Source organism: Mesocricetus auratus, unplaced genomic scaffold, assembly GCF_017639785.1.
Source record: "Mesocricetus auratus isolate SY011 unplaced genomic scaffold, BCM_Maur_2.0 Super-Scaffold_100026, whole genome shotgun sequence".
NCBI classification, from domain to species: Eukaryota; Metazoa; Chordata; class Mammalia; order Rodentia; family Cricetidae; genus Mesocricetus; species Mesocricetus auratus.
In genome coordinates, this window is record NW_024429207.1 from 6565306 (window position 1) to 6589514 (window position 24209).

The following is a 24209-nucleotide window of genomic DNA, read 5'->3' on the forward strand; positions in this document are numbered from 1 at the left end:
TGAACCCAGTACCCAATGGCAGATGCTCAAAAGGCAGGAGGGCCCCAAAACCTCGTCACGGGGACTGTCACCTAATGATCCTGACCCCCCAGTCATACAGGTGGCTCAGCGGCTGCCAAGGTCCCAGTACTTGAGTTTGCTAGCAGCTTTGTTGATGACTTTGTGGCTGGAGACAGGTGCCTGGAGGACGCTCCCATGGAACATTTTTTTTAACCTTTCATGCGTTGCACAACACTGTTATTAAAAAGGCACCCTAGGCCTGGCTGTGGCTCAGTGCTCGCCTAGGACATCTGAAGCCCTGGGTTCCGTCTCCAGTACCTCAAGAATGGCACTTGGAAAAATGCACACGTGGGCTTTGTTTGCAGTTAGCTTCAGTTTCCTGTCTGAAAACAATTAACCAATGAAGACTTCACTATTGAGACCACGGGAACGTCTTCCCTCCCCTTAAAGGGAGGAGGCGCTTGGAAGGACACTGTCTTCACGTCCTAGGGCCTTCCACAGTGAAGCCCAGTCCGTTCTCCAGACAGTCTGCTTTCGATCGGCACCAATCCCTGCCAGCTGACAGAAACCAAGGTGGAATTAACTATGAAGTCTCCCCGCAGTCAGTTTCTGTCATTGTCAAAGTCAGTTTTCAGACTGCTGCGGTTATTCCTGGGGGTAATCAATAAATCATGTCATCACCTTCACCCCTGGCAAGGGGGGGTGGGCCAAGAGAAGGCTCTTCATCATCAAGGGGAAAGCATTCCCGCTGCCAGAAATAAAAGAGAAAATGCAGCAATCAATCCTGTAATCTGAAGCCTTAAAACTTAAACATCTTAACAGAATGTAAAGCCACGACTCAGAGGGGGGCCGCAATGCATAGCAACACTGCTCCTCTGCCTCACTCACCAGAGGATGAAAGAAACTCCGCGGGCTTGCAGCTTATTACAGCACAGAGCGAGCGCAGTTTTAAGTGAATGCTCCTTGCTCCCTGCAGGGTGCTGGCGTATGAATATGAGTTAGAGATAAAAGTTAAGTGGTAGCTTGTGCTAAAGACTCAGCAGCACAGAAAAAGTTTTTGGGTTTTTGTTGTTGTTGTTGGTTTTTGTGGTATTAGCTGGTGAGAATTCATGTAAATCTAAGATGTTTTCTCTTTAGTTTCTGTTAGAAGAATGGCACAGGAGATGGGAGAAAGGGGCTTGTAGAGAGATGTGGGGAGCGCTCTCCCCTGTGGACTTCCTCTAGAAGGAACGGCGCCAGTGTTTGATGGGGGCGCTCAGTTGCTTAGCCAGAGTTTGTAGTGGTTCATGGAAGCTTGAAGCAAAGAAGCAGGCGCAATGGGGAGTTATTCTCCCTTGCCTTAAAATATTGTAGGACAGGGACCTGTGAGATGGGTCAGTGCATTAAGGTGTTGACATCCAAAACTGACGACCTGAATTCCATCCCACATGATGGAAGGAGACAGCTATCTTTTTCAGGTTGTCCTCTGAACTCTTTATGTCCCTCACACACACATACATACACACACACACACACACACACACACACACACACTCACCACACACTTATGTATTTCTTAATTGGTGGGCGGAAGGGTCTTGAGCTGATTCAGCAGTTAGGAGCACTTGATGGTCTTGCAGAGAACAGGAGTTCAGTTCCCAGGACCCCCATGGTGGCTCACAACTACCTGCAACTCCAGACCTGGGAATCCATCGCCACCATGTGGCTTCCATGGGTACTGCATGCACATGGTGCATTTAAGTAACCAGAACCCAGAGCATTTGAATCCCAGGATCTTCTCTCACCCCACCTGTTAACATGGGGGGGGGGGGTAACATTCTATACTTTGGGCTTCTATGGTGTGAGTACTTTACACTTTTCTCAATAAGAAACTAATGATGCCATCACTTTCTCCACCTTAGATGTGGAAAAGTCGTTGCCCAAAAGACGAGGAATCCACATGCGTGGAGACAAAATTGCGCGTGTGTCAGCTGCTGCCTCCGATGAGTCTGTGGCTGGAGACAGTGGGGTCTACGAAGCTTCCATGAAACAGTAAGGAACCTTCATGGCACACTCAGTCCCCTGCATGCTTGCCAGCCAGGCTCACGCCTACTGTAAGGTGTGGTCCCCACCAGGAACATTCTGCCAGCTTTGGAAATGACAAGCAGGTGGATGTCCTCAAGGCAGCTGTCCTGAGATCTCAGACACTGATATTTCTGGGAATTTTGGCGATCAGCCAATGCTTATTTGACACACGAAGGGCCTTGTTTAGGTGTCTGAAAAAGCCCCCTCAGACAGTGGGATCACCTCATGGGGCTCAGGAAAGCCAGATGTCACAAAGTTTGTTCCCTAAGTTCAAAGTCAGACTCTTGATGGAGCTGAAGAACCCTGAATCAGTAGCTCCCACAGGGGCCAGTTCCACAGGAGTGGGGTGGAAGGGTTGCCAGTTTAGTTTCCCTTCAAAACGAGAGAAGGCTGTAGCTGTAGCTGTAGCTGTAGCTTTCAGTGTCCCTGTTAACTGACTTCACATCTACCGCTTCTGCCTAGGCCTGGCGAAATGGAGGACGCTCCCTATCGTGAAGAGGATGTCACCATTGTGGAGACTGCCCAGGTGCAGATAGGACTCAGGTGAGCCAGTGAGGGTGGGGGAGGGGCCGGCCAACGGCTGTGGGTACCCCGCTTGATTCATTGCTTGATTCATTGTCTCTTCTGACAGATATGATACAAAAAGTTCAAGTTTCATGGTGATTATAGCACAACTCCGAAATCTTCATGCCTTCTTGATACCTCATTCTTCAAAAGTGTAAGTAACGTCAGAAAAAAATACAAAAAAAAAACAAACGGAAAACAAATTGAGGAGCTGGAAATTGTCTCTCTCCAGTAATTCCGAGGATGAGCAAACAGTTCATTGAAAGGAAAACGTGGGAGGGTGGGCAACTCAAGAGATGGCTTAGTGGGTTCTTGTTGCTGAGCTCTTGCTGCTCCTCCAGGGGCCCAGACTTGTTTCCCTAGCACCCACGCTGCACAGTGCCCAGTCACCCGCAACTACAGTTCCAGGAGACTGATTCCTCTTCTGACCTCTGCAGATACCTGCACTGGGATCCATACAGATACACACGGTTAAAAACAAAACAGGTCCTTTTTTAAAGATGAAGAGGTGGGGAGAAATAGCCGGGCTGCCTGTGTCTGAAGCAACAGTGGGAAGAGATGAGGAGAGAAGTTCAAGAAAAGGAACTAGGATTAGGTCGTTATCCAGATGGCTATTATTAAGGTTAGGACTTTACATACAGTTCCTTTCTTAGATCAGGGGCTGTGTAAAGAATGAAGTCAAGTAACTCTTATGCCGTTTATTAAGAAGTAAAATGTGTGCACAGTTGTCACAGAAGAGAATGGAGATTCCTAACTGGGTCACCAGCAGCTATGCCAACACTCCTGGTTCCTTGTTCAAAAAGGACTCATGCATCCCGCCTTATCTTTTGGTCCCTTCCTTCCCAATAAAAAATTCTACCCTTTGGACTAAACCATTCCTTTCCATTGGCTGGCAGACAGGTGACGGAATTCCCATAACAGTTGTGTTGGGTCCTGATTGCTGGAAACATGATTTCAGTTTCTATTATTGCATAGTAGTTACTACTGTTGGTTTGGAGGACTTTTTCTGATGTCATACATGACTATGTGGTGATTACGTGTAGCATTGCCACAGAAATGCCTTATGCCACATGAAAGAGCATGCTGTCACTTTCCGTGTTCACTTCCAGTGACTGGTGATGTCTCAGTTGCAGTTACATCACTGAATTAGACCAAGAATCCCAACAAAGTGCAGATGTAATTCTCCGCTGCCCATTGCCTCGGGCTGTTTCCTAAGAGCTGTTTGCTCTTTGCCACCAATCCCCCCTAGAACCAGTCTCAGCGACTCTCCAAGGAGGGCACGTGGCTGTGTGACACAGAATACGCGTCTACTTGGTCTGAACTTTCCTGGGATGGAGCAGCATTTTTTTAAAGTCGCACAGAAACCTGAATAATGACACTGCCGAAAGGGTCAGCCATACACAATACTCTGAAATGCTCTTTAGTCCCAACACTTTGAGGGTCGTTGTTCTCTGTTTAGCTTTAGTTTTCCTTCTTTCTTTTTTTTTTTTTTTTTACATTTAAACTTCATTATTTAAAAAACTACAAATAAGAAAAAGCATCACCAATCAAAATTTACCAGACCTAAAGGCTGCATAACTCCGAGAACTTGTATGCAGTTAGGAAACCATGCAGAGAGGAAGCTGTGGGGATTCACATTAGGTTTTATACTTTCTGCATCAAATATATGTTTATGCCCATAGCCAACCAACCAAAATGAAAACTCCGTAGCAGAGTTAGGAGTTACCTGTCTTCTCACGAGTCACGTTCCTTGCCTGCATGCAGTCGTTTCTCCTCTGTTATATTTGTTTACATTTCTACCTGTTAGACGGCCCACGTGTACATTTGTTTGTGCGTATACATTTATTATTGGCTAGAGTCTGCATATGGCCTCACTTAACACTATATATTCTGAGTCCATCCATTTTTCTGCAAATTTTGTGATTTAATTTTTCTTTAGAGCTGAATAGTTAGTTCTAGTTGGTCATCAGCACACGAATGAGTAATAAAAATATGGCATATATATGTGTGCGTGTGTATGTATCTACTATCATCTCTAAAGGAAAATGATTTTAGTTTTTTGAGACAAGATCTCATATATTTCAAGCTAGCCTCAAACACCTGATCCTCCCATCTCTACCTCCCAAATGCTGGGATTAAGGCCATGGACCACCATGCCTGACTCTGAACTTCATTTTACTACTGATTATAACACATTAATGTTGGTGTTCAAGTGGTTGGCAACAGCGTATTATTTCTTGAAGTGGCTTGCAGCTCGCCTGGCTCTGGTTGGCACGTGCCCTCATGTGTAGTTCCTTTGCCTTCCGTCCTCCTCCTCCTCCTCCTCCTCCTCCTCTCCCTCCTCCTCCTGCCTCCTAACATTCATCTATTTTTATTTTAAGTATAGGCTGTTTTGCCTGCATGTATATCTGTATACACACAGAGGCCAGAAGAGGGCGTGGGATCCCTGGAACGGGAGTCACAGACGGCTGAGAGCTGCCATGTGGGTGCTGGGAGCCGAACTGAGGTCCTCAGGAAAGCAGCCCCTGCCTTCACTTCTGGCCTATCGGCTCAGCCCTGTTTGGTGTGGAAACATCTCGAGATGAGCCATACGGTTAGATCATGGGTATAGAATACTGAAACCCGGAGACATGAAGGCAGAGTGGGTCTAAGACCCTTCTCCTGAGTCCCTCTGGAGAGCAGAAGCCTTCATCAGCCAGCGCTGGAGCGCAAGCCCTGGATCTTTGTAAACAACAAAATGAAAAATAATGTGACATTTTTAGTTATGGGTTTGAATTTATGGATTTCCTAACTAGACAGGAATGGGAATGGGAAGTGGAGAGATTTAGTGGATTTCTCTTTCTGAATTAGGAGGAAACTACCTCAGGCTACTCTGAGTCTTCCTAGATTGTGAGATAAGCTCCCCCGAGGAGCAGAGGCACCCCCCCACCAGCCTGCCTGCCCCGGGAACCGGCTGTTTCACACTTGCCTTTGCATTTACACAGCATGAGACCCTTCTGCGAGTTGTCACGTCTGTGCCTGGGGAGATGCTAGACAATGATATTTTGGAACTGCCGCTTCATCTGTTTTCCATCTTGTTAACAATATGCTCCTTAGCCTTTCTTTGTCTCTGGTAGGGTAATATATTCGTTCCCGGGCTTGTTCGTCAACAGTCTCTTGTTTGATGCTGGGGAAGAGGGTTCTGGGAGAGAAAGGCCACCAGAGCCCACGTTAGCGTGTCCCCACTTCCCCGACTCAGAACAACTTACAGCCCGTGCAGCAGTCCAGTGGTGACCGCAGCCCGGAGTTTGGTGTTTAGGGGCCCAGCGGGCACGGGTGGGTTAAGAACAGCGTCTGCAGCCGCGCACCGGCCCCTGTGGCAGAGATGCTGCCTTCTGACGATGCGCTCCCAGTTTCCTCGGCTCTCTCCTTGGCGGCTAATTGCGAATGAGAGCTGCGGACCCACGTAACTGGAGTCCTGGGAGACTCACGCCGCTCTGTTCTCCGCAGGTATTTCAGGGTTGCTGTGCTCCCCTCCTCGGCGGATGTCAGCTGTCTATTTCGAACAAAAGTCCATCCGCCCACGGAATCTGTGCTGTTCAATGACGTGTCCAGGGTGGCCATTTCTCAGGCAGCCCTGCAGCAGAAGACCCTGAGAGTTGATCTTTGCTGTGTCAGCAAACACCACAGGGAAGAATGCCTGGTAGGCGCTTCGTATTGGCTCTCAGCACACGCCATGGTCCGCATTCTGCAAAGCTCTTCTCTTCTTACTGCTTTGCCAGCAACGGGCACTGCTTTTTTTTTTTTTTGGCATTTATTTGTTTATTTGGGTGTGGGTGTGTTCATGTGCCAAGCCATGTGAGGGTGAAAAGGTAGGTAACTCAGGGAATTAGTTCCCTGCTGTCACCACGTAGGTTCTGGGGATAAAACACAAGTCACCTGGCTTGGTGGCCGGCACCTTTACCTGCTGAACCATTTCACCGGCCGTTAGTCTTTTTTTCTAGAATGTTTTCCCTCTCGTTCTGGATTTTTAAATCTGCCTATACGTGATAGCGTTCTGTAAAGCTTGACTTTCCAGTCCTGTTCTTGGAGTGTGGAAGAGTTTGGGCTCTGCTGTGACTAGCTCTGTGGGATGCTGTGGTTCCCAGTGTGGAGGGCTTTCTATATTCAGCTCCTTCAAACCTGGGATAGTATCGTGGAAGTTGGATGATAGAAAACTTGATTCCCTGGGTTGGAGAGATGCTTCAGAGGTTAAGAACACTGGCTGCTCTTCCAGAGGTCCTGAGTTCAATTCCCAGCAACCACCTGGTGGCTCACAACCATCTGTAATGGGATCTGATGCCCTCTTCTAGTAAGCAGTCAAAACATTCTAACAGTACACTGTATACATAATAAACATTTTAAAAGATTTGATTCCCTCCATTTTGGGATAAACAGATGATGGAGCTGGCTACCAAAAATCATCCCATTCATTGATTCAAACTGAAATTAAGCAAGACACTAAGTATATGTATGGTTCCTGTACTCAGCCCATCTGCCTCTCCACTGGTATTAGAGCATCTAGACAGAGTTATTACTGTTTGGGACAATGTGATTAAATGTGATGAGTGACAGAAAGCTCTCATACTTTTTTTTTTTTTTTTTTTTTTTTTTTGGTTTTACGAGACAGGGTTTCTCTGTATTGTTTTGGAGGCTGTCGGTCCAGCCTGGCCTCGAACTCACAGATCCTCCTGCCTCTGCCTCCCGAGTGCTGGGATTAAAGGCATGCGCCACCACCACCAACCCCCCCCGCCCGAAAGCTCTCATACTTAACTAACCGTGTGTTTAGGATGCTATCATGCACAGTTAAGCTGCCGTCTCTCTCTAAGTGGCCTGCTCAGATGCAGGCATACAGATGGGAGCCCACAGGGTCAAAAATAGCCATTTCTCTATGGTCCAGTAGGCAACGAACACATTTTTAATGATGACCACAGGAAGAAAGGTGGTAGTTTTCCTCTTTTCTTTCTTTTTTTTTTAAGATGCTGTCTCATAATAAACTAGAATGACACCAAGATGGTTCTGTTAGGACGGGCGTCGGGACAGTAGATACCATGCTTGCTATGTGTCAGAGGCTCCAGTAGGATTGCTAGAGATGCCATTGGGGGCCTCTCAGGAGCAGTGGAGTTGGGATTAAACCCTAGCTGTGGCTTGGTGGGCTCCAAAGCCACTTTTATCTTATCTTTGTTTTGCTTTGTTTCTTTTTTGGCTTTCTAGTGACCCAGGTATACACACACACACACACACACACACACACACACACACCCTTGCTACATTCTCATTCAAGAGCAAGTCCTTTCTGAATAATGATGTATTGTCATAATTAAGTCACTCTTCTGACATATTAAAAAAAGGACTTTGGTTTCTACTTAGTCATTTACTTGTTTATGTTTTAGTTCCATTTAAATATAATTCTACATTCAGAAAAAGTTGCAGGCTTCGTCGTTGGGAAATTTTAACGTTACAAGATAATCCCAGGATTGGCTGTTCAATTGGACATTATTTCTTATTGAGCTATAGCTGAAGATATCAATATGCCCAGATTCTAACACCTCATCAGTCCTGAGCAGGGGAGATGGCCCCTTGGATTAAGTGCCAACTGCATGAGATCCGGGTCTAGATCACAGCACCCAAGTAAAAGCGGAACTCAATGGTGCATACCGGAGGGGTAGAGGCGGGTGGATCCTAAGGCCTTGACTCCAGATTCCGTGAGACACCCTGTCTGTCATCAGTAAATGAACAAATAGTGGAGAAGATTGAAGAGAACATGCCAGTGTCATCCTCTGACCGCTGCACATGCATGTGTACACACATGAAAGTGCGCGCGCGGGCACACACACACACACACACAAAACACAATCAGTGCTTTATGTAACCAATAGTGTGTTGGTTCTGCTTTAAGACAAGCTCTCACAGTCATCTTTTGTCTTACCAGAGAGGACAAATACTAATTTAAACGTTCCATTTCTCTCTTTATTTCTTCCATTTCCCGTAGGCTGGGACTCAGATCAGCCTGGCAGATTTACCATTTTCCAATGAGATTTTCATGCTGTGGTATAATTTACTTCCTTCCAAGCAAACGCCTTGCAAAAAGAACGAAGAAGAAAGCAAAGAGCCTGTACTTCAACCCAACGAGCCAGAACTAGGTTCTATAGACTTGGTGAGTCACAACTGGAAAGCAGTGGCTGAGAGACAGTCATGCAATGTGGGTGACAGATCGTGGAAGACAACAGGCCCTGCTGTCACCAGGGGTTTTCCTCCTCCTCCCTCAGGCCCTCTTTGCTCCCAGGATCCCAAGAAAAATCATTTCCAGTTTAGATTCCAGTGGGACTTACAAGGCATCATACCACCGCCCATAAAAATGACTTCCTGTTTGGTTTTTCGAGACAGGGCTTCTCTGTGTAGTTTTGGAGCCTGTCCTGGAACTTGCTCTGTAGACCAGGCTGGCCTCGAACTCACAGAGATCCTCCTGCCTCTGCCTCCCAAGTGCTGGGATTAAAGGTGTGCGCCACCATCATCCCCAGCTACAGGCTTTAGTAGAATAGAGTAGAAGCCCTTGGACCTGTGACCAGTCATTGTCACTCTGTAAGTTTGCTTATTCTGCTTACTATATGCTTTCATACAAAGGAAGGAGCGTGAGGCTTGCTCTCTCTCGACTCATTTCTTTCAAGGTCTGTCTATGGAGCACAGCTGGTGTTTCCTTCCTTCCTTCTTCCAGAAAGTGTTCCAGTGCAGATGTCCCACTGTTGGTTTAACACTTTTCCGCTCATGTGCGTCTCAGTGGTTTCTACAGTTTGTGTGGACATGGGTAGACTGTACTCACTAGGATGCATATTATGCTTAACGTGTTGAAGGATTGCAAACTGTTTCCCTGATACATAGATTAGCTGCCTTTTTACTGTTGACATAAAAAGTGTCGTGGGGGAGGGGGAAGATGAAAGTGTTGGGGTCTCACCATGAAGCCCAGGCTGGCCTACAACATGTTATATAGAACAGGCTAGCCTCTAACTTTGCAATCCTCCTGCCTCAACTCTTCTGGGTGCTGGGATTATAGGTGTGTACCACTATACTCAATTTCCTGTCTTGGTGCTAGTCCCTTTTCAGATAATTTATCTTCAGAGTTGTTTTCCCCCATTTTGCAAGGTGTCTTTTCATTGTCTTGTTAGCGCTACAAGGGTTTTACATGAAAACGCATCTCGGCCCTTCCCATCCTCGTCCTCGCCTCTCCCTTTGTTCGGATGCTGTCATACCTCTAAGGCTAGCATAGTCACGTAAAGATTTCCCCAGTGTCGTCCTTATGAATCTTAGTCTTCTATATGGACAGCTGATCCATTTGGGTGATTTACATGACCTATGGAGGAGGGGTCCAGTTTATTCTTTTGTGTTTGGGTCTATAGCTGTTTTTCCTGGAGCTTCCCACTGCTGGGCTCCTAAGAGAATGCCATGCAAACTCGGATCTTCATGCTCTCAAGACAGCACTTGCCCAATACAGCTGGCTTCCCAGCCCTCTTCCACGCGCGTCAATATTGTGTTACATGTTGTGGCCAAAGCACACAGGCAGTGTGACCAGAGGGAAACAGCAGCCTGTAGTCCCAACAGGCAGAGACAAGCAGATCCCTTGGGCTCCCTGGCCAGCCAGCCTTCCCTACTTGGCGAGCCACAGGCTGGTGAGAGACCTCGTCTCAAAACAGCAAAACCCAGCAAGGCCCCGTAAGGGATGACAGCAGGGCTGTCCTTTAGCTCCATGAATACTTGCACACGTGTGCAAATGCATACGCAAGCACAGTAGAAGCAGACATCTCTTATTCCTGATTTTAAAGGGGGGGTCTGTCTGTCTGTCTGTCTGTTGGTGCCCACATCATGCATGCATGAGTGCATGGCACCCATGGAGGTCCGAAGAGGGCATCCGATCTCCTGGAGTTGTGAACAGCTTGATAATACATACTAGGGATTTCACTCAGGTCCACCCTTCTGGAAGAGCAGCAGGCTTTCTCAGCCACTGAGCATTGCCTCAGCCCCTTGCTGCTAATTTTAGAGGGGACTTTTCACCACGAAATGATGGTTTTCAGAAGTCCCCTTTATCATTGAGGAAGACTGTTTTACCTAGATACCTGAATATTTTTTTTAATCATTAAAGGCTGTTGAATTTGCCAATTTTTTTTATCTACCTAGATTTCCATATAGTTCCCCATCCTTCAATCAGTTGCTCTTGTTTAGTTTTAGGTATTAAATTAATCTTAAGTTCCTGGGGTAAGTCTTACTTGAATAAAAAAATACTCAGTATCTGTGCTTTTTGCTTGTTTGAAATAAGCATGCAAATACTATGCTGAGGTGCTTTCTTGTGTCTATACTCATGGTTTTCCTGTACTGTCTTTGTGTTTCTCTGTCTGTGTGTGTTATCCACTGTGTGTGCATGTGTGAGGCCAGACAACCTTAGGTGGCGGTCATTTCAGGCATGATCCATCTTGGTTTGTTTTTGTTTTAAACAAACCCTATCGCTGGAGCGGGGCTCGCCAGCTTGGCGAGGCTGACTGAGCAGCTGGCTGGGTACTCTGCCTGTCTTGCTTCGCTTCCCCCGGCTGGGGTTACAAATGTGCATCACGGTACTCAGACTTTGAACGGTGTTGGGGGTCAAACAAAGACCCTCATGCTTGTCTGTGAGCCCTTTACCGACTGAGACATCTCTGCCCTCACAGAGGGGGCAGTGAAACAGTCCCTCCTCATCTCCGTTCAGCAGGAATTTCAAAAGAATATCACTACTAATTCTTTAAAAGTCTGGTGGATACAGCAGCCATGTGGGCCTTAGCTGTGGGAAGGCTTTGGTTCAAATTCAATGTCGCATTTGTTCTAACTCCCAGAACGTTGGTCTTGAATTTGCTTTGGTACCTATGTCTTTGTAGAGCACAGATTGGTTTATGTATGACTATTCATGTTTTCTCATGAGTGAGTTCATATCTGAAAGGCTATAGAGAGGTTCAGCCATTAGAAGCTAGGCACATAACCAAAACGCCAAGAACCCCCACCTGTTCATTCGGAAACGCAGTGTTGGAGACCTCTCACTATTTTCTTCATCAGGCCAGCCACAGGTTTGCTAATGGTTTGGGTATTTCTGAAGAGCCCGCTTAGATTTTATTTGCCATGCATTTCCTCCTCGGTTTGCTTTGTCTTCTGCTTGCTCTAGGATTGCGTTGCCCTTTTGCTTGTGTGTTCTTGTATGGAAAGTTAGGCTGGTGGTTGATACCTTCCTCTCCTGAGGTGTCCTGACGGCGCTGCGGGGACAGCATCTCTTCACTCTCTGGTGTTTTCTCAACTGACTTGTGTCTCCTGAAACTTTGCTGGATTAGGAAAGTTAATTTCTGCCTATTTTTAAATTTCTCATATTCCCTTCTGTTGCCGGCATTTAATTCCATCACAGTCTGACCAAAAAGCCGCACTTAGCATGCATGACTGAAGTCCTTTTGAATTTCCTGAATATCCTAAAGAATGTCTTGTGTTCGCTTCAGAAAAATACTTGTTCAGGGTATTCCACAGATGTTTGTCAGTTCCGTCTGGTTTATAGCTCTGTTACACGAATTTTATTTCACTTTTTTCCTCTTCTAATCTCTCTCTCTGGCTTATTTTGTGGGAAAGGGAAATGGAGAGATTTATACCAAAGTGCACAAATCTCACCCAAGCAGTCTGAGTTTATTGGTGTAACTGTGACCCCCATCAAATCACAGTGCCACAGTGCGTTGCCCTCGCCTCAGAATCTCTCCTCGTGCCCCTCCCTGCTGTTCCCCCAGTCTCCTAAAGGTGACTCCCCCACATGGTGTCTGTCTCACATGACTTTGAATTTGATGTATTTGACGTCTGCTCCTTGTGTCTGGCATCTTGTGAAATGCGCTTGTTACTCCGTGTAATTATAGCTCATTCACTCTCATTGTTAGGCAATATTTTATTGTATAATTGTATCTCAATTTATCTGTTCTATTGCTGCTGAACATCTGAGTTGTTACTAATTTGGGGCCTATTATAGTGCTGCTATTAATCTGTATACTTAGAGTTGATAAAACTATGCTGTCTTCTAACTGTCACTGTTGTGGTATGTGCTTAGATTTTTTAATTTTCGCTTCCTTGATTATAGCATGCATGCCATCAAATGGATGCTATCTTTTGTAAAGTGTTTATTCTAGTTTTTAATTCATTTTCTTTTGTATTTTGTTGTAGCTTGATTGGAATCTGTGCATTTGGAAATGAGTATTTTAAAATAATTGTATCACAAGTATCTGTTACTTTCTGTGACTTACCTTATCCATTTCCTTTTCATAATGTCTTCTTTGGGTGAGGGAAAACAGTTTTAATGAGACTTTGATTTCACTTTTTCCCTTTATGCTCCGTCCGTACTTTCCTTATAAGGATCATTTGCCTCCGGGTGTGAGGATTTTTGTTTGTTCTAGATTTTTGTTTTGTTTTTTTCTTTTTGTTTTTTGTTTGTTTGTTTGTTTGTTTGTTTGAGGCAGGGTTTCTCTGTGGCATTGGAGGCTGTCCTGGAACACACTCTGTAGGACAGGTTGGCCTTGAACTCACAGAGAACCGCCTGCCTCTGCCTCCTGAGTGCTGGGATTAAAGACGTGTGCCGCCACTGCCCGGATGAGATTCGTGTTTTCCTTGTGATGTCATTATCACTTTGCATTTAGGTTTTGCAGGCTTCATTGTGTGTTGGGAAATATTTGTTTTCTGTTGACTGCAGAAACTGTCGGTAATCAGTTGTTCCAATAAAATTTTCAAATTTGACAAATACCTGGTAAGATTGCATAAAAGGCACAAATTATTGATACCAAGAATAAGGAAGAATGATGAAGCCCTTGTGATGTGAAACGATAACGAAGTACATCGTGCCAATTAAAACCTCTCTTCCTCGGTTATTTGGAGGGCATCCTTTTAAAAACATCAGTCAAGTAGCTAGGGCTCTTCGAGAGAAGTAACCCTTCATAAAAGTCGGTGCCAGCACCTCCCATCCAAGATGTCCTGTTTTGAGTTAATGTGAAGGACACTGAGGCTTTGGGCTTGGAACCCAGTTGCAAAGGCTATTTGTAAATTACAGAGTCAGTTTCTTTCTAGTGCAGGGCTGGGCTGGTTTTCTCTACTTGCTTTTCACAGAGTTTGTCTATTTAATCTATTTTTATCATCATTATTGTGGCAGCGCTGGTGACAAACCCAGGACCACATGCATGCTTGCCGAGTCCCATGCTGCCCAGGGGACTAACAGACCCGCCCAGCATCAGTCAGTCATAGGACCTGATTGTCCTTCCATACCCGCAAGGACTTTTTTATTCCTGTGTTGGCCCTTTTTATGCAGTCTTACCAGGGACTTGTCAATTTGTAGACTTTATTTCCATAGCTGATTTGGGTCTGGCTGGTTCTCACTATTATGTGTGTGTTTACTCTTCTCATCTCTACTGTCACATTATTATTTCTTCAAATCCACCACTTGGGGTTTAATTTGGGTCTCATTGTCTTCTTAAGATGGATGCTTAGATAGCTGTCTTATTGTCATTGCATTTGGGGCTGAAAAATGTTTTTTACAAGTGTGGTGTTACAGAATTGAATTAAAAATGCTTTACAGTCTCCATTGTGACTTCCTTATTCACTGTAAATTTTAAAGGATATTTACTAATTACTAGGTGGCTGGAGGGTTTTACTCTGTTGCTGGTTTCTAGTTTTATTTTACTGTCTTCAGAGAATCGAACAAGTACCATTCAGCCATGCTTGCTTTTGGGTGTAGTGTGTGGTATGTTTGGGATAAACATTCCATTTCTCTTCGAAGAATGTGTCTTTTGCTCTCAAGTTGCTAATTTTGTTTTTAGGGTTTCTTACCTATAGTGGTTTATTGATTTGCTTCTTCATTGTTTGCTGGCAGGGATATTACATGTCATTGACCCTTGACAGCACTAATTATATTTTGCCTTTTTAGTTCCAATTTTTTTCTTATCTGTGTTAATAGGTGAATATCTTTGTGTGCCCATCTGACCTTTTGTTGTTATGAACTATCTCTACCTAGAATAACACCTTGTGTTTTAAAGTCTACCTTGTCTGCTAGTGACAAAGCTGTCTTAAGTCTTTTTTAATGCACTGTCTGCATGATTTGTCCCGTCCATCAGGGTGCTGCATCAACTTCTGCCACCAACTTCTGGTGACCCTGAGCTGAGGGTCCCCATAAGCTTGTCCTGGCGGTAGCCATGGTATCAGAGGGTGGAGGCTGTCAAGACTCCTTTACCAAAATGGGTCTCCACAGCCTGTGCTGGTCCTCGTGGTCCTGGTCTTCTGTGGTGCAAATCATTGATCCTCCCAGCCTCTTGAGAGATGGTGAGCCTCGCTCATCTCCCCACCTCAGGCTCCCCACCTCAGGCTCCCCACCTCAGACTCCCCACCTCAGACTCCTCACCTCAGACTCCCCACCTCAGACTCCCCACCTCAGACTCCCCACCTCAGACTCCCCACCTCAGACTCCCCACCTCAGACTCCTCACCTCAGACTCCCCACCTCAGACTCCTCACCTCAGACTCCCCACCTCAGACTCCTCACCTCAGACTCCTCACCTCAGACTCCCCACCTCAGACTCCTCACCTCAGACTCTTCACCTCAGACTCCTCACCTCAGACTCCCCACCTCAGACTCCCCACCTCAGACTTCCTCACGGCAGGCTCACTCAGCTCAGCTCGGCCTCTGGCTTCTGTTTCCAGTGGTGTAGACTGTCCCCCCAGCTTTCTGTCTGCCCCAGTTCTCAGGGTGATCGGTGCCCAGAGTCCTCGAACACTCCCCTTGGTGGGACTGAATGCATACAAGCACCTTGGTGTGACTGGGTCATCAGCTAACCTCTCCGTGGCTCGTTGGTGGCTGTTTATCATGACTTCTCTCCCATCCATGCTCATGATCTCATAGACGTGGCCTTATAATCTGTCATCTTGCCACTGACCCAGGTTGCAATGCCAGGATTCCAGCAAAGTCACGCACACTTGCTCCTTCCGCTGCTGGCAAGGGTCTCTTTTCCGTAACTTGCGGCAGCGTTGTTGCAATACACGGATGCACTTCTCTTTGTGCTCATGCTAGCATAATCTGCGATTTCACCAGTTTTTCTTTATTCGAGTGGTAAAAGCTTGATTGCTGTCTCTGAAAAACTGTGGTGTTTGAATCACTTGTGGGTCTGCCTGTGCTGTCTGTTGTTTCCTTTGGCTTCTTGCCATTAGCCGTTAGTGGAATGCTGGCTGTATTGAAGGAGGGATTGTAAAGGCTCCAGCTGAAGTCTTCTTCTAGAGGTGAGGTGATGCTCTTCTGAAGGCAGATGACAACATGGGAAAGTTGCCTGCGTCACCTGGGGCTTTTGAACTCCAAGTTTTCTCTCTCCAGAGCCCTGTGAGGCATGAAATATCTGCTTACTGTTGAGGCTGCGAGCAGCTGGGTTTGGCTTTATTTCTGTCTTGCTCTGTACAGAGGCCACCTAGGAAAGGCAGAAGCCTGACTAGGAACGTCCTGGGTGACGCAGGGCCGGTTCACCATTTCCTCCAGCCCCTTTTGTGTGGACCGCCTTGGTAGCTCTGCACGCCATGCAGTGGACTGCGGGGCTGAGATTACAGGCAGCCCATCTGTTCAGCCTGCGGGCCTCATGCCTAGGCTGGCCAACGCCTTTAGAGGAAGCACAGGCTGTGATGGTCACCTGTTGAATCCTTGCTTTCCCTGGGACTTCAGCCCTCCAGCCCCAACAGCCCCTGCCAGTCTCCCTGCTTTAGAACATCCGGGAGTTTGTATTTGTTTTGGGTTTAATTTTGTTCGACTTTCATATTTGTTCTCAGCAGGAGAACTGGGTCTGGTACAGGCTTCACAGCTGGAAGTGTAAGTCTGCATCCACGGAGTTTCTGAATCATCTTTGGAGCGTCTGGTGTTAACTGCCGTATGGTTTCTGTCCTGCAGGATGCCGTGTCAGCCTTACTTGCAAGAACTTCAGCTGAGCTGTTGGCTGTGGAACAAGAACTGGCCCAGGAGGAGGGGGAGCTGAGGCCGGAAGAACAGCGGGGTCCGCGGGGAGATTGGTAAGCAGCCTCTGCCTTTCCCAGGGGGGCTCGGCACGCTTGGTTTCTCCAAAGACGCTTCCGGGCCTTTATAGGCTCCTCTTAGTTTGGACTACGGCAAACAGTGTGACATCAGGGAGTGCTGGCTGCAGTCTCTCTGGTCATTAGAGTGCTACAGGAAGAAATGGCAAGCTTGTGGCAAAGTCACCACAGTGCTTTTATTCTTGCTTCCAGTAATGATGTTCCTAATTTTCTAGGCTTTGCTTTTTGTCTAAGCTGTCCATTTAGAAAGCTATGATACCTTATTATAGATCAGTGGTTCTCAATCTGTGGATCGGGATCCCTTTGGGGGCTGAAAAACCCGCCCACAGGGGTCACGTATCAAATATGCTGCATATCAGACATTTGCATTATGATTCATAATAGTAGCACAATTACAATTATGAAGTATCAATGAGATAACTTTATGGTTGGGGTCACCACAGCATGAGGAACTCTATTAAAGGGTCACAGCATTAGGAGGGTTGAGAGTCATAGATAAAGTATAAATGGCTGTCTCTTTTCTTGACTAGGAGTGTCATTTAGCATCCTTAGAAAAGAGCATCCAAGTGGCCATTGCAGTATTGGCCCCTCCCCATTCCTTTTATCTCCTCCTGTGTCGGTAACCCAACCCTTAAGGATGCCCGCGCCGTGTATGTCTGCACGTAAAGGCTGTCTTCCCAGGTTTCACTGTAGTCTCTAAAAACACGTGTTAGTGGATGCTTCCATATATAAACAACTTGGGTCAATTTTTATTTACCTTTGTACTGTTGTATGTGATTGGACGTCCGTTAGCATGAATAGTCTGCACTTGTGTGTATGCATGCATGCAAAGATGAAACGTGTTAGAAACTCTGAGTGACGGACGTCCCAGATGCTGCTGTCAAGGACATTAGAAGGTGGGGCTCCAGTGGTGATGTAAAAAGCACAGCGACACTTAGTGGATAACGTCGGCACCCGGGAGCGATGGACAGACTGAACATGGTATCTTAGCACCAGGCTTTTCTCGTGCTTGAAAAACACAATTTATCTCACATTTCAAGGAATATGCTTAGTGGGTTTCAGTTCACCGTAGTCATCGCTAGTTCTCCCTCGTGTTCATTTCATGGCTAGACATTTAATAACTAGTCTGTGTCAATCTGCCAATATGTCACCAATTGCAATGAAGACTTGACATTTAGAAGTCAGTGAAAAGGCTTCTTTCTATTCTTAGGACATGAAATTCAGCAAAGCCTGCCATGTTGCAAGCCTTCACAATACTCCTACTGTGTATACTCTATATAAACTGTGGTCACATTCTTTTTAAATATTTTCCAAATTTTTTATTTATTTTTATTTTATGCGTGTGGCGGTTTTGTTTGCGTATAAATGTATACCACGTGCATGCAGTGCCCTCAATGGCCAGAAGAGGGCATCTGCCCCTCTGGATCTGGAGTTACAGAGGGTTGTGCGTCAATACCCAGGTGCTGGGAACCAAACCTCCCGAGTCCTCTGGAAGAGCAGCTAATGCTTTTAACTGCTGAGCCATCTCTCCAGCCATGTGGTCATATTCTTGTCACCACCTAAACCCCTGCCACAGCTTTTAGTAATGAGCATGTCAGGCAGAGAGTCACCTAATAGCACAGTAACAAACCCTTTACACGTGTCTCTGCCTGCCTGATAATAAGCATTAATAATGGGTAATCCTCAGGCCTTAGCTAATGAGAGCCAACTATTATATGACTAATTCTATAGTCAACTGAATAATTCCAGGTTAGTGAATGTCATGTTTCTACATGTTGAAATTAAAGTTTGTATGTGGTCCTTGAATATTTCTTTTGAAAATCTGGAGATTTGGTCAAATCTCATAACTTTTAACTTAACATTAAAATTAGCTTTTTTGTTTTGTTTTGGTTTTGTTTTGTTTTTTTCAAGACAGGGTTTCTCTGTGACTTTGGAGCCTCTTCTGGAACTCACCCTATAGACCAGGCTGGCCTCAAACTCACAGAGATCCGCCTGCCTCTGCCTCCCCAGTGCTGGGATTAAAGGCTGCCAGGCTAAAATTAGCATTTTTGTTCCATACTGTGAACATACAATGGGAATTTATTTTTCTTGATCTGCTTAGCTAAGAACTCCCAGCTGTCACGTATGTCTTGAATCACATGCATGAATCTGTTACTTCTCGGGTAATGGATTGACAAGCCCAGTCACAGGGCAAGGAGTATGCCTGCCAGGCTGAACATGGCTTTTGATTTTTGTTTTACTCTGTCTCACCACAGCTTAACGATGCTAAGAGAGGCCTCCGATGAAGCCGTGGGCACAAAAGAAGCTCAAGTTCACTTGGCTGGGGGCAGCCGCTGCCCTGGAGACCCGAGTTCATGCGCTAGCGGGCCCGCGACGAGGGAGGACCAGCATAGGAAAGAAAGCCAGCATGCCGAAGACCCTAGTCAGTCACCGCCCGGCATTCCCACACTGGTAATGCTCTGCCACACTCTCCTCAGACAAAACCCTGTGGACACCACATACTCAAGCGGCCCCAAAGCTCACTGGGGAAGGCTTTTATGGGAATATCACCAAGAGCATGGAAAACACTTACAGTTTTCACATGGCTCAGAATATTAATGTTTCCTTTATATTTGGCAGAGACAATGCTCACTACTTTATATCTCTGTAAATGTTTCGCCAGTGCTTGCTGAAAGTATTGTCTGGGGCTGGCGATGGAGCTCCATGGTTCCAATGCTCACAGCCCTGGAGTCAGTCAGTCCCCAGCCCTGGAGTCAGTCCCCAGCCCAGCTGTACACCTGGTACTCAGGACGAGTAATCAGAGTCATCAGCTGTACAGTGGGCTCAGGTCCAGCCTCAGATAGACAAGGCTCTGTGTCAAAACAAACAACGACAAAAACCAAAAGCAACAGCACAAAAACAAGTGTTTTCTGACCCTGGTGTGGTGATCCCTGTAATCCCAGCCCTCAGAGTCTGATGCCGGAGGAGGGTCAGCCTGGGCTCCACAGCAAAACTGTCTCAAGGAAGTATTTTTCTATTTTAGAGAGATCAGGGGGCGGGGGCTATTTAATGTATTAAGTTTGAAAATCTATTTTAGTGTTAAACATGAAATAAGAATTTGAAATTCATCTTGGCTGCTGGAGTTCAGTTCTAGCTGAAACCTGCTCTGAAAGATGTTGTGCACTTGGTTAGGCACAGGTGTAACAAGTAGATGACTAACTACTACCTTACATTTCCCCATTATCCTAAATGGTTTGTAATAATAGCTTTTAAAGAGAAGAACTTTGTGTTGCATTTTAAATGAGCTGCACAGGTACAATACTTTAAACTAAAGAGTGGAACCATACATACAAAATGTATGTGTGTACGGTAGAAGGATCAGCATATACACCACCTGCCCTGTAGTCTTTCTTGAGTTCTTTCTTCACATCTGTAGCCAGGATTTTCAGGCGGTCTCCCCCAATCAAATCTGATCTTCATTAATTTTGAAGAGAACTATAATATTTTGTTTCCCCCAACACATTTCCCAACTTCCATTTTTTATACCAAATTTTTGACATTTCTAAAGTATACAGGCTGGTTTAATTCAGCATTCCCTTCTATAAGCCAATGTTTCTCAGGAGCTGCCATTTACCCATCAGCATTCAAAAAAATTCAAAGTCAGCAAAGTACCGTACAGGATCCTGATGCCCATTTTCTTTCCGCTTGTCTACGATTGTATGTTATCGTTTTGTTCTCATCTAAGTTTTATTTATTATTTTACATCTATGGGTGGGTGTATTGCCTGCATCTGTCTGCGCCATATGCATGCAAGGCCAGAAGAGGGCGTCAGATCCCCTGGAACTAGAGTTGCAGACAGTTATGAGCTGCCAAGTGGGTGCTGGAAATTGAACCTGGGACCCTGGGACTCTGTAAGAGCAGCCAATGCTCTTAACTGCAGAGTCATCTCTCCAGTTGTTATATTGAATCTTTAATCATTTTTTTCATTATACTTTGTTCTGACAGAGAATACTATGGTTAGAGATGATACATCTCTAAGTAGAAAGCATCCTTCCCCTGTCTCCTTCCCGAAACATGGAGCAAGGGCAAGCCTTGCTCACAGTGCTAGAGGAGTCTCTGCTTAACTTGAGCTATTTGCTCATCCCTAGAACAAGTTCTCAACATAGGGATCATGACCCTCACCAGGGCTGCTTATCAGATAGCCTGCACATATCATACTATGATTCCTAACAGTAGAAAATTCTAGTTAGGAAGTAACAATGAAATAATTTTGTGGTTGGGGGTCACCGCAACCTGAGGAACTGTTTTGAAGGGTGGCAGCATTAGGAAGGTGGAGAATCACTGCCCTAGAAAAACGGCACGCATAGGAACATGCACCTGCCAGCCCCTGATGGCTCCCCGACTTTCATTGTAGGTTGATAAGGAGACGAATACTGATGGAGCCATTGATGTCAACATGTCAGTTCGCCCCAAAGACCGCAGCAGCCTGAGCTCCCGACAGCATCCCTTTGTGAGGAACAGCGTGATAGTGCGCTCCCAAACCTTCTCCCCAGGCGAGCGGAGCCAGTACATCTGCAGGGTAAGGGACAGACAGCGCTGTGCTGAAACACCATGGTGGTGGGCGCTTCCCCTTCTGCCCACTGGAAGCCAGAGACCATGCCCAGGAACTACAGATCCGTCTGCAGACACTGATGGTTACAGCCACTATAGAGCAGGTGTAGACTACCACACCCCAGGGCTTCTGTTTACTGGGTGTGTTTTCCCACACACTCAATGTCTTGCTGGCTCTAATGTGATTTACTTGGCAAAAGAATAAAGTTTAAGGATTTAGGTGCTAAGAATTGTTGGACTTCTATGTTTAGAAACACAAAATGACTTAAGAAATGCATTTTGTATATTTCATATTTATTTCTAACCATGTTAATCTTGCCGATGAGAAAATGTGAATTGAATTTTACACAAAAATTCTGTTTTAAGACCTTGCGTCCCTGAATCAGACTCAGTCCCAGGAAGAAAATTGTGAGATTTATATCAGTTTCCTGAAGTCTACTTCATGAATTACTTATGAACTATAATAAATGGATTTAATATTACATAGATACTTTTTAAAGTTCTGAACTTATCCAGGTAATAAAATCCTTATTGAGCACTTTCCTACAAACAAAGACTCCGCCCCTTCTCTTTTGCACAACTTTTGTTCTTGTCAATGAGCCAGGCCAATACGCACACTGAAGAAGCTGTGAGTTGCTATTGGTGGAATCAATACCATGGGAAACAGAAGAGCAGTAGACAGGAGGATTCTGGGTAGCCTCTCTTGATGAGGTGACCTTCAGCAGAGCCGGAGCCAGGGGAGGACTGAGCATGCCCGTCCACACAGCACAGGCTCTCAGCGCTGTCCCTTACAGACTCAGACCACTGTTAGCTACAAATACAGAGCACATGACCTCGTAAGACAGTTGGCTTTGCATGCAGACTGTGACAACTACCAAAAGGCAGCCGTGGAAGTTATCTAAGAAAACTAAGTACAGAAAACCAAAGACTAGGGGAAAAATTATGTACGAAAGACTTTCTGAAAAATATAGTTCACCGGCTGCGGATATAGCTCTGTGGTTGATCAGCTCCCTAGCATGTGTGAGGGCCTGGATTTGATCCCCAGAGCAGAAGAGGTGGAGCAAGAAGAGGGCGGGTCACATCGCCTCTCACAACCTGCTTTGTTCCATAAACGCCTCCATCCTGACTGCCACTAGCTGTGTTGGTTTCTTTGTAATTATTTTCCTTCCTTTTTATCTTTGGTTACCAGTTAAATCGGAGTGACAGTGACAGTTCAACCTTGGCCAAAAAGTCATTGTTTGTGAGAAACTCCACCGAACGACGCAGTTTGCGGGTTAAAAGGGTACGTATTCCCTGAACCAGACTTGAAGAACATAAATCCAGAAGGGTTGAGTGTCAGCATGACTGGTGAGGGAAGCCCCTGGGTCTTGCATGGAGCTGCAGCTGGGAGTCACTTACTGAACCAAGGAGGATGTGTTTGGCCCTGGTTCAGAACCTGTGCTGCTTAAGGCTGGAAACCGGTTTACAATGTCTTTGGACAAGGTGGCTGCTAAGCCCCAGTGTCAGGAGTTGAACCACCGTTTCTAATGGGGGCTTCAGCATGTCCAGCCCTTGAGTGACTGTGGGAGAATTTAAAGCCTAGTCCCTTCCCTGAGGGAACTCTTCTCTCCGCCCACACGTGGCTCCTGGGGATAGAACCCAAGCCATCAGGCTGGGCCCTCTCACGGCCTACTGCCCACTTTCAGATCTCTGTAGTTTAAATGATCAGCTCTATTTCATGCTCAGCCACTGAGTGGCAGGCTTGTCTGGTACCAGGTCCTGCTGTTTACACTGGGATCGGGCTGATCTGCCTTTCTGCTGTGTCCCCAGCAGGAGGCAGAAGTGTACAGGTCTCACAGCGCCTTTGACAAGCGTCTGCCACCATCCTGTCGTGTGAGGAAGGGCAGAGACAGTAATGGGGATCTGTTGTGTCTCCCTCCGCAGGCAGTCTGCCAACCCACCCTCAGGAGGACGGCTCAGGAATGCCCTGTCCGCACATCTCTAGACCTGGAGCTGGACCTGCAGGCCTCGCTGACCCGTCAGAGTCGCCTCAACGATGAGCTGCAGGCCCTGAGGGACTTACGGCAGAAGCTGGAGGAGCTGAAAGCTCAGGGAGAGACTGACCTTCCCCCGGGCGTGCTGGAGGATGAGAGATTCCAGAAGCTTCTGAAGCAAGCAGAGAAGCAGGTACGGAGCTCTGGGTCATATCAGGAGGGTAACGGGCAACAGGTAACGGGCACCTTGGTGGAGGGTCCCAGCATAGGCTCTTCCCATCCTTTTCCTAGGACTGGGGTGCGGCCACCCCGCCATTATGGTGTCCTTCCTACCCAAATAATTGCTGCTGTAGTGCTGTGCGCCCAACCCCAGGCAGCTCTGTAGTCTCCTGACAGAAAGGGAACATGGCGGCATTCCAGTGTTTCAGCAAATGGTACATACTGTTTACAGTTAGCCACGGTAGCTATAAATACATCGCTAATTTTAATGTTCCTAAATTTTCGCTTTCCTTCCTTGAAAAAAGATCACATTGCACTTTAATAGCATGCGCTTGCCTCTCACTCTAAAAACATGTATAGAAAAGAAGATGACTGCGTAAACAAATACTGTTTTGTTTTGGGGGCATCTCGGTATGTAGCCCTGGCTAGCCTGGAACCCGCTATGTAGACCAGGCTGGTCTCAAAGAGATTCACCTGTCTCTGTCTCCAAGTGCTGAGATTAAAGGCGTGCGCCACCACAGACAGCTTGTACTGTTGTTACTGCATGGTTGTTTTTGTTTTTTGAGTCTGGTTTGTGAATTTGTTTTTTTGAGACAGCATCTCCCTGAATAGTTCAAGTTAATTTTTAAGAACAGCTTTAGTCCCAGCACTCTAAAAGCAGAGGCAGGCAGATCTCTGTGAATCTGAGACCAGCCTG

At 46.1% G+C, this 24209-nt stretch overlaps 1 protein-coding gene across 2 annotated transcripts in view; it reads left to right on the forward strand.

Annotated features, from left to right (window-relative positions):
* Wwc2 (WW and C2 domain containing 2) overlaps window positions 1-24209 on the forward strand; it is a 154470-nt gene that overhangs the window by 117855 nt on the left and 12406 nt on the right. For both annotated transcript variants that reach the window (XM_005066684.4, XM_040731738.1), the window contains exons 12-21: window positions 1902-2031; window positions 2527-2607; window positions 2696-2782; window positions 6118-6310; window positions 8639-8803; window positions 16591-16709; window positions 18986-19181; window positions 21124-21288; window positions 22510-22602; window positions 23244-23486. In XM_005066684.4, coding sequence (XP_005066741.1) covers window positions 1902-2031; window positions 2527-2607; window positions 2696-2782; window positions 6118-6310; window positions 8639-8803; window positions 16591-16709; window positions 18986-19181; window positions 21124-21288; window positions 22510-22602; window positions 23244-23486 — 1472 coding nt within the window. The remainder of the gene's footprint in view (window positions 1-1901; window positions 2032-2526; window positions 2608-2695; window positions 2783-6117; window positions 6311-8638; window positions 8804-16590; window positions 16710-18985; window positions 19182-21123; window positions 21289-22509; window positions 22603-23243; window positions 23487-24209) is intronic.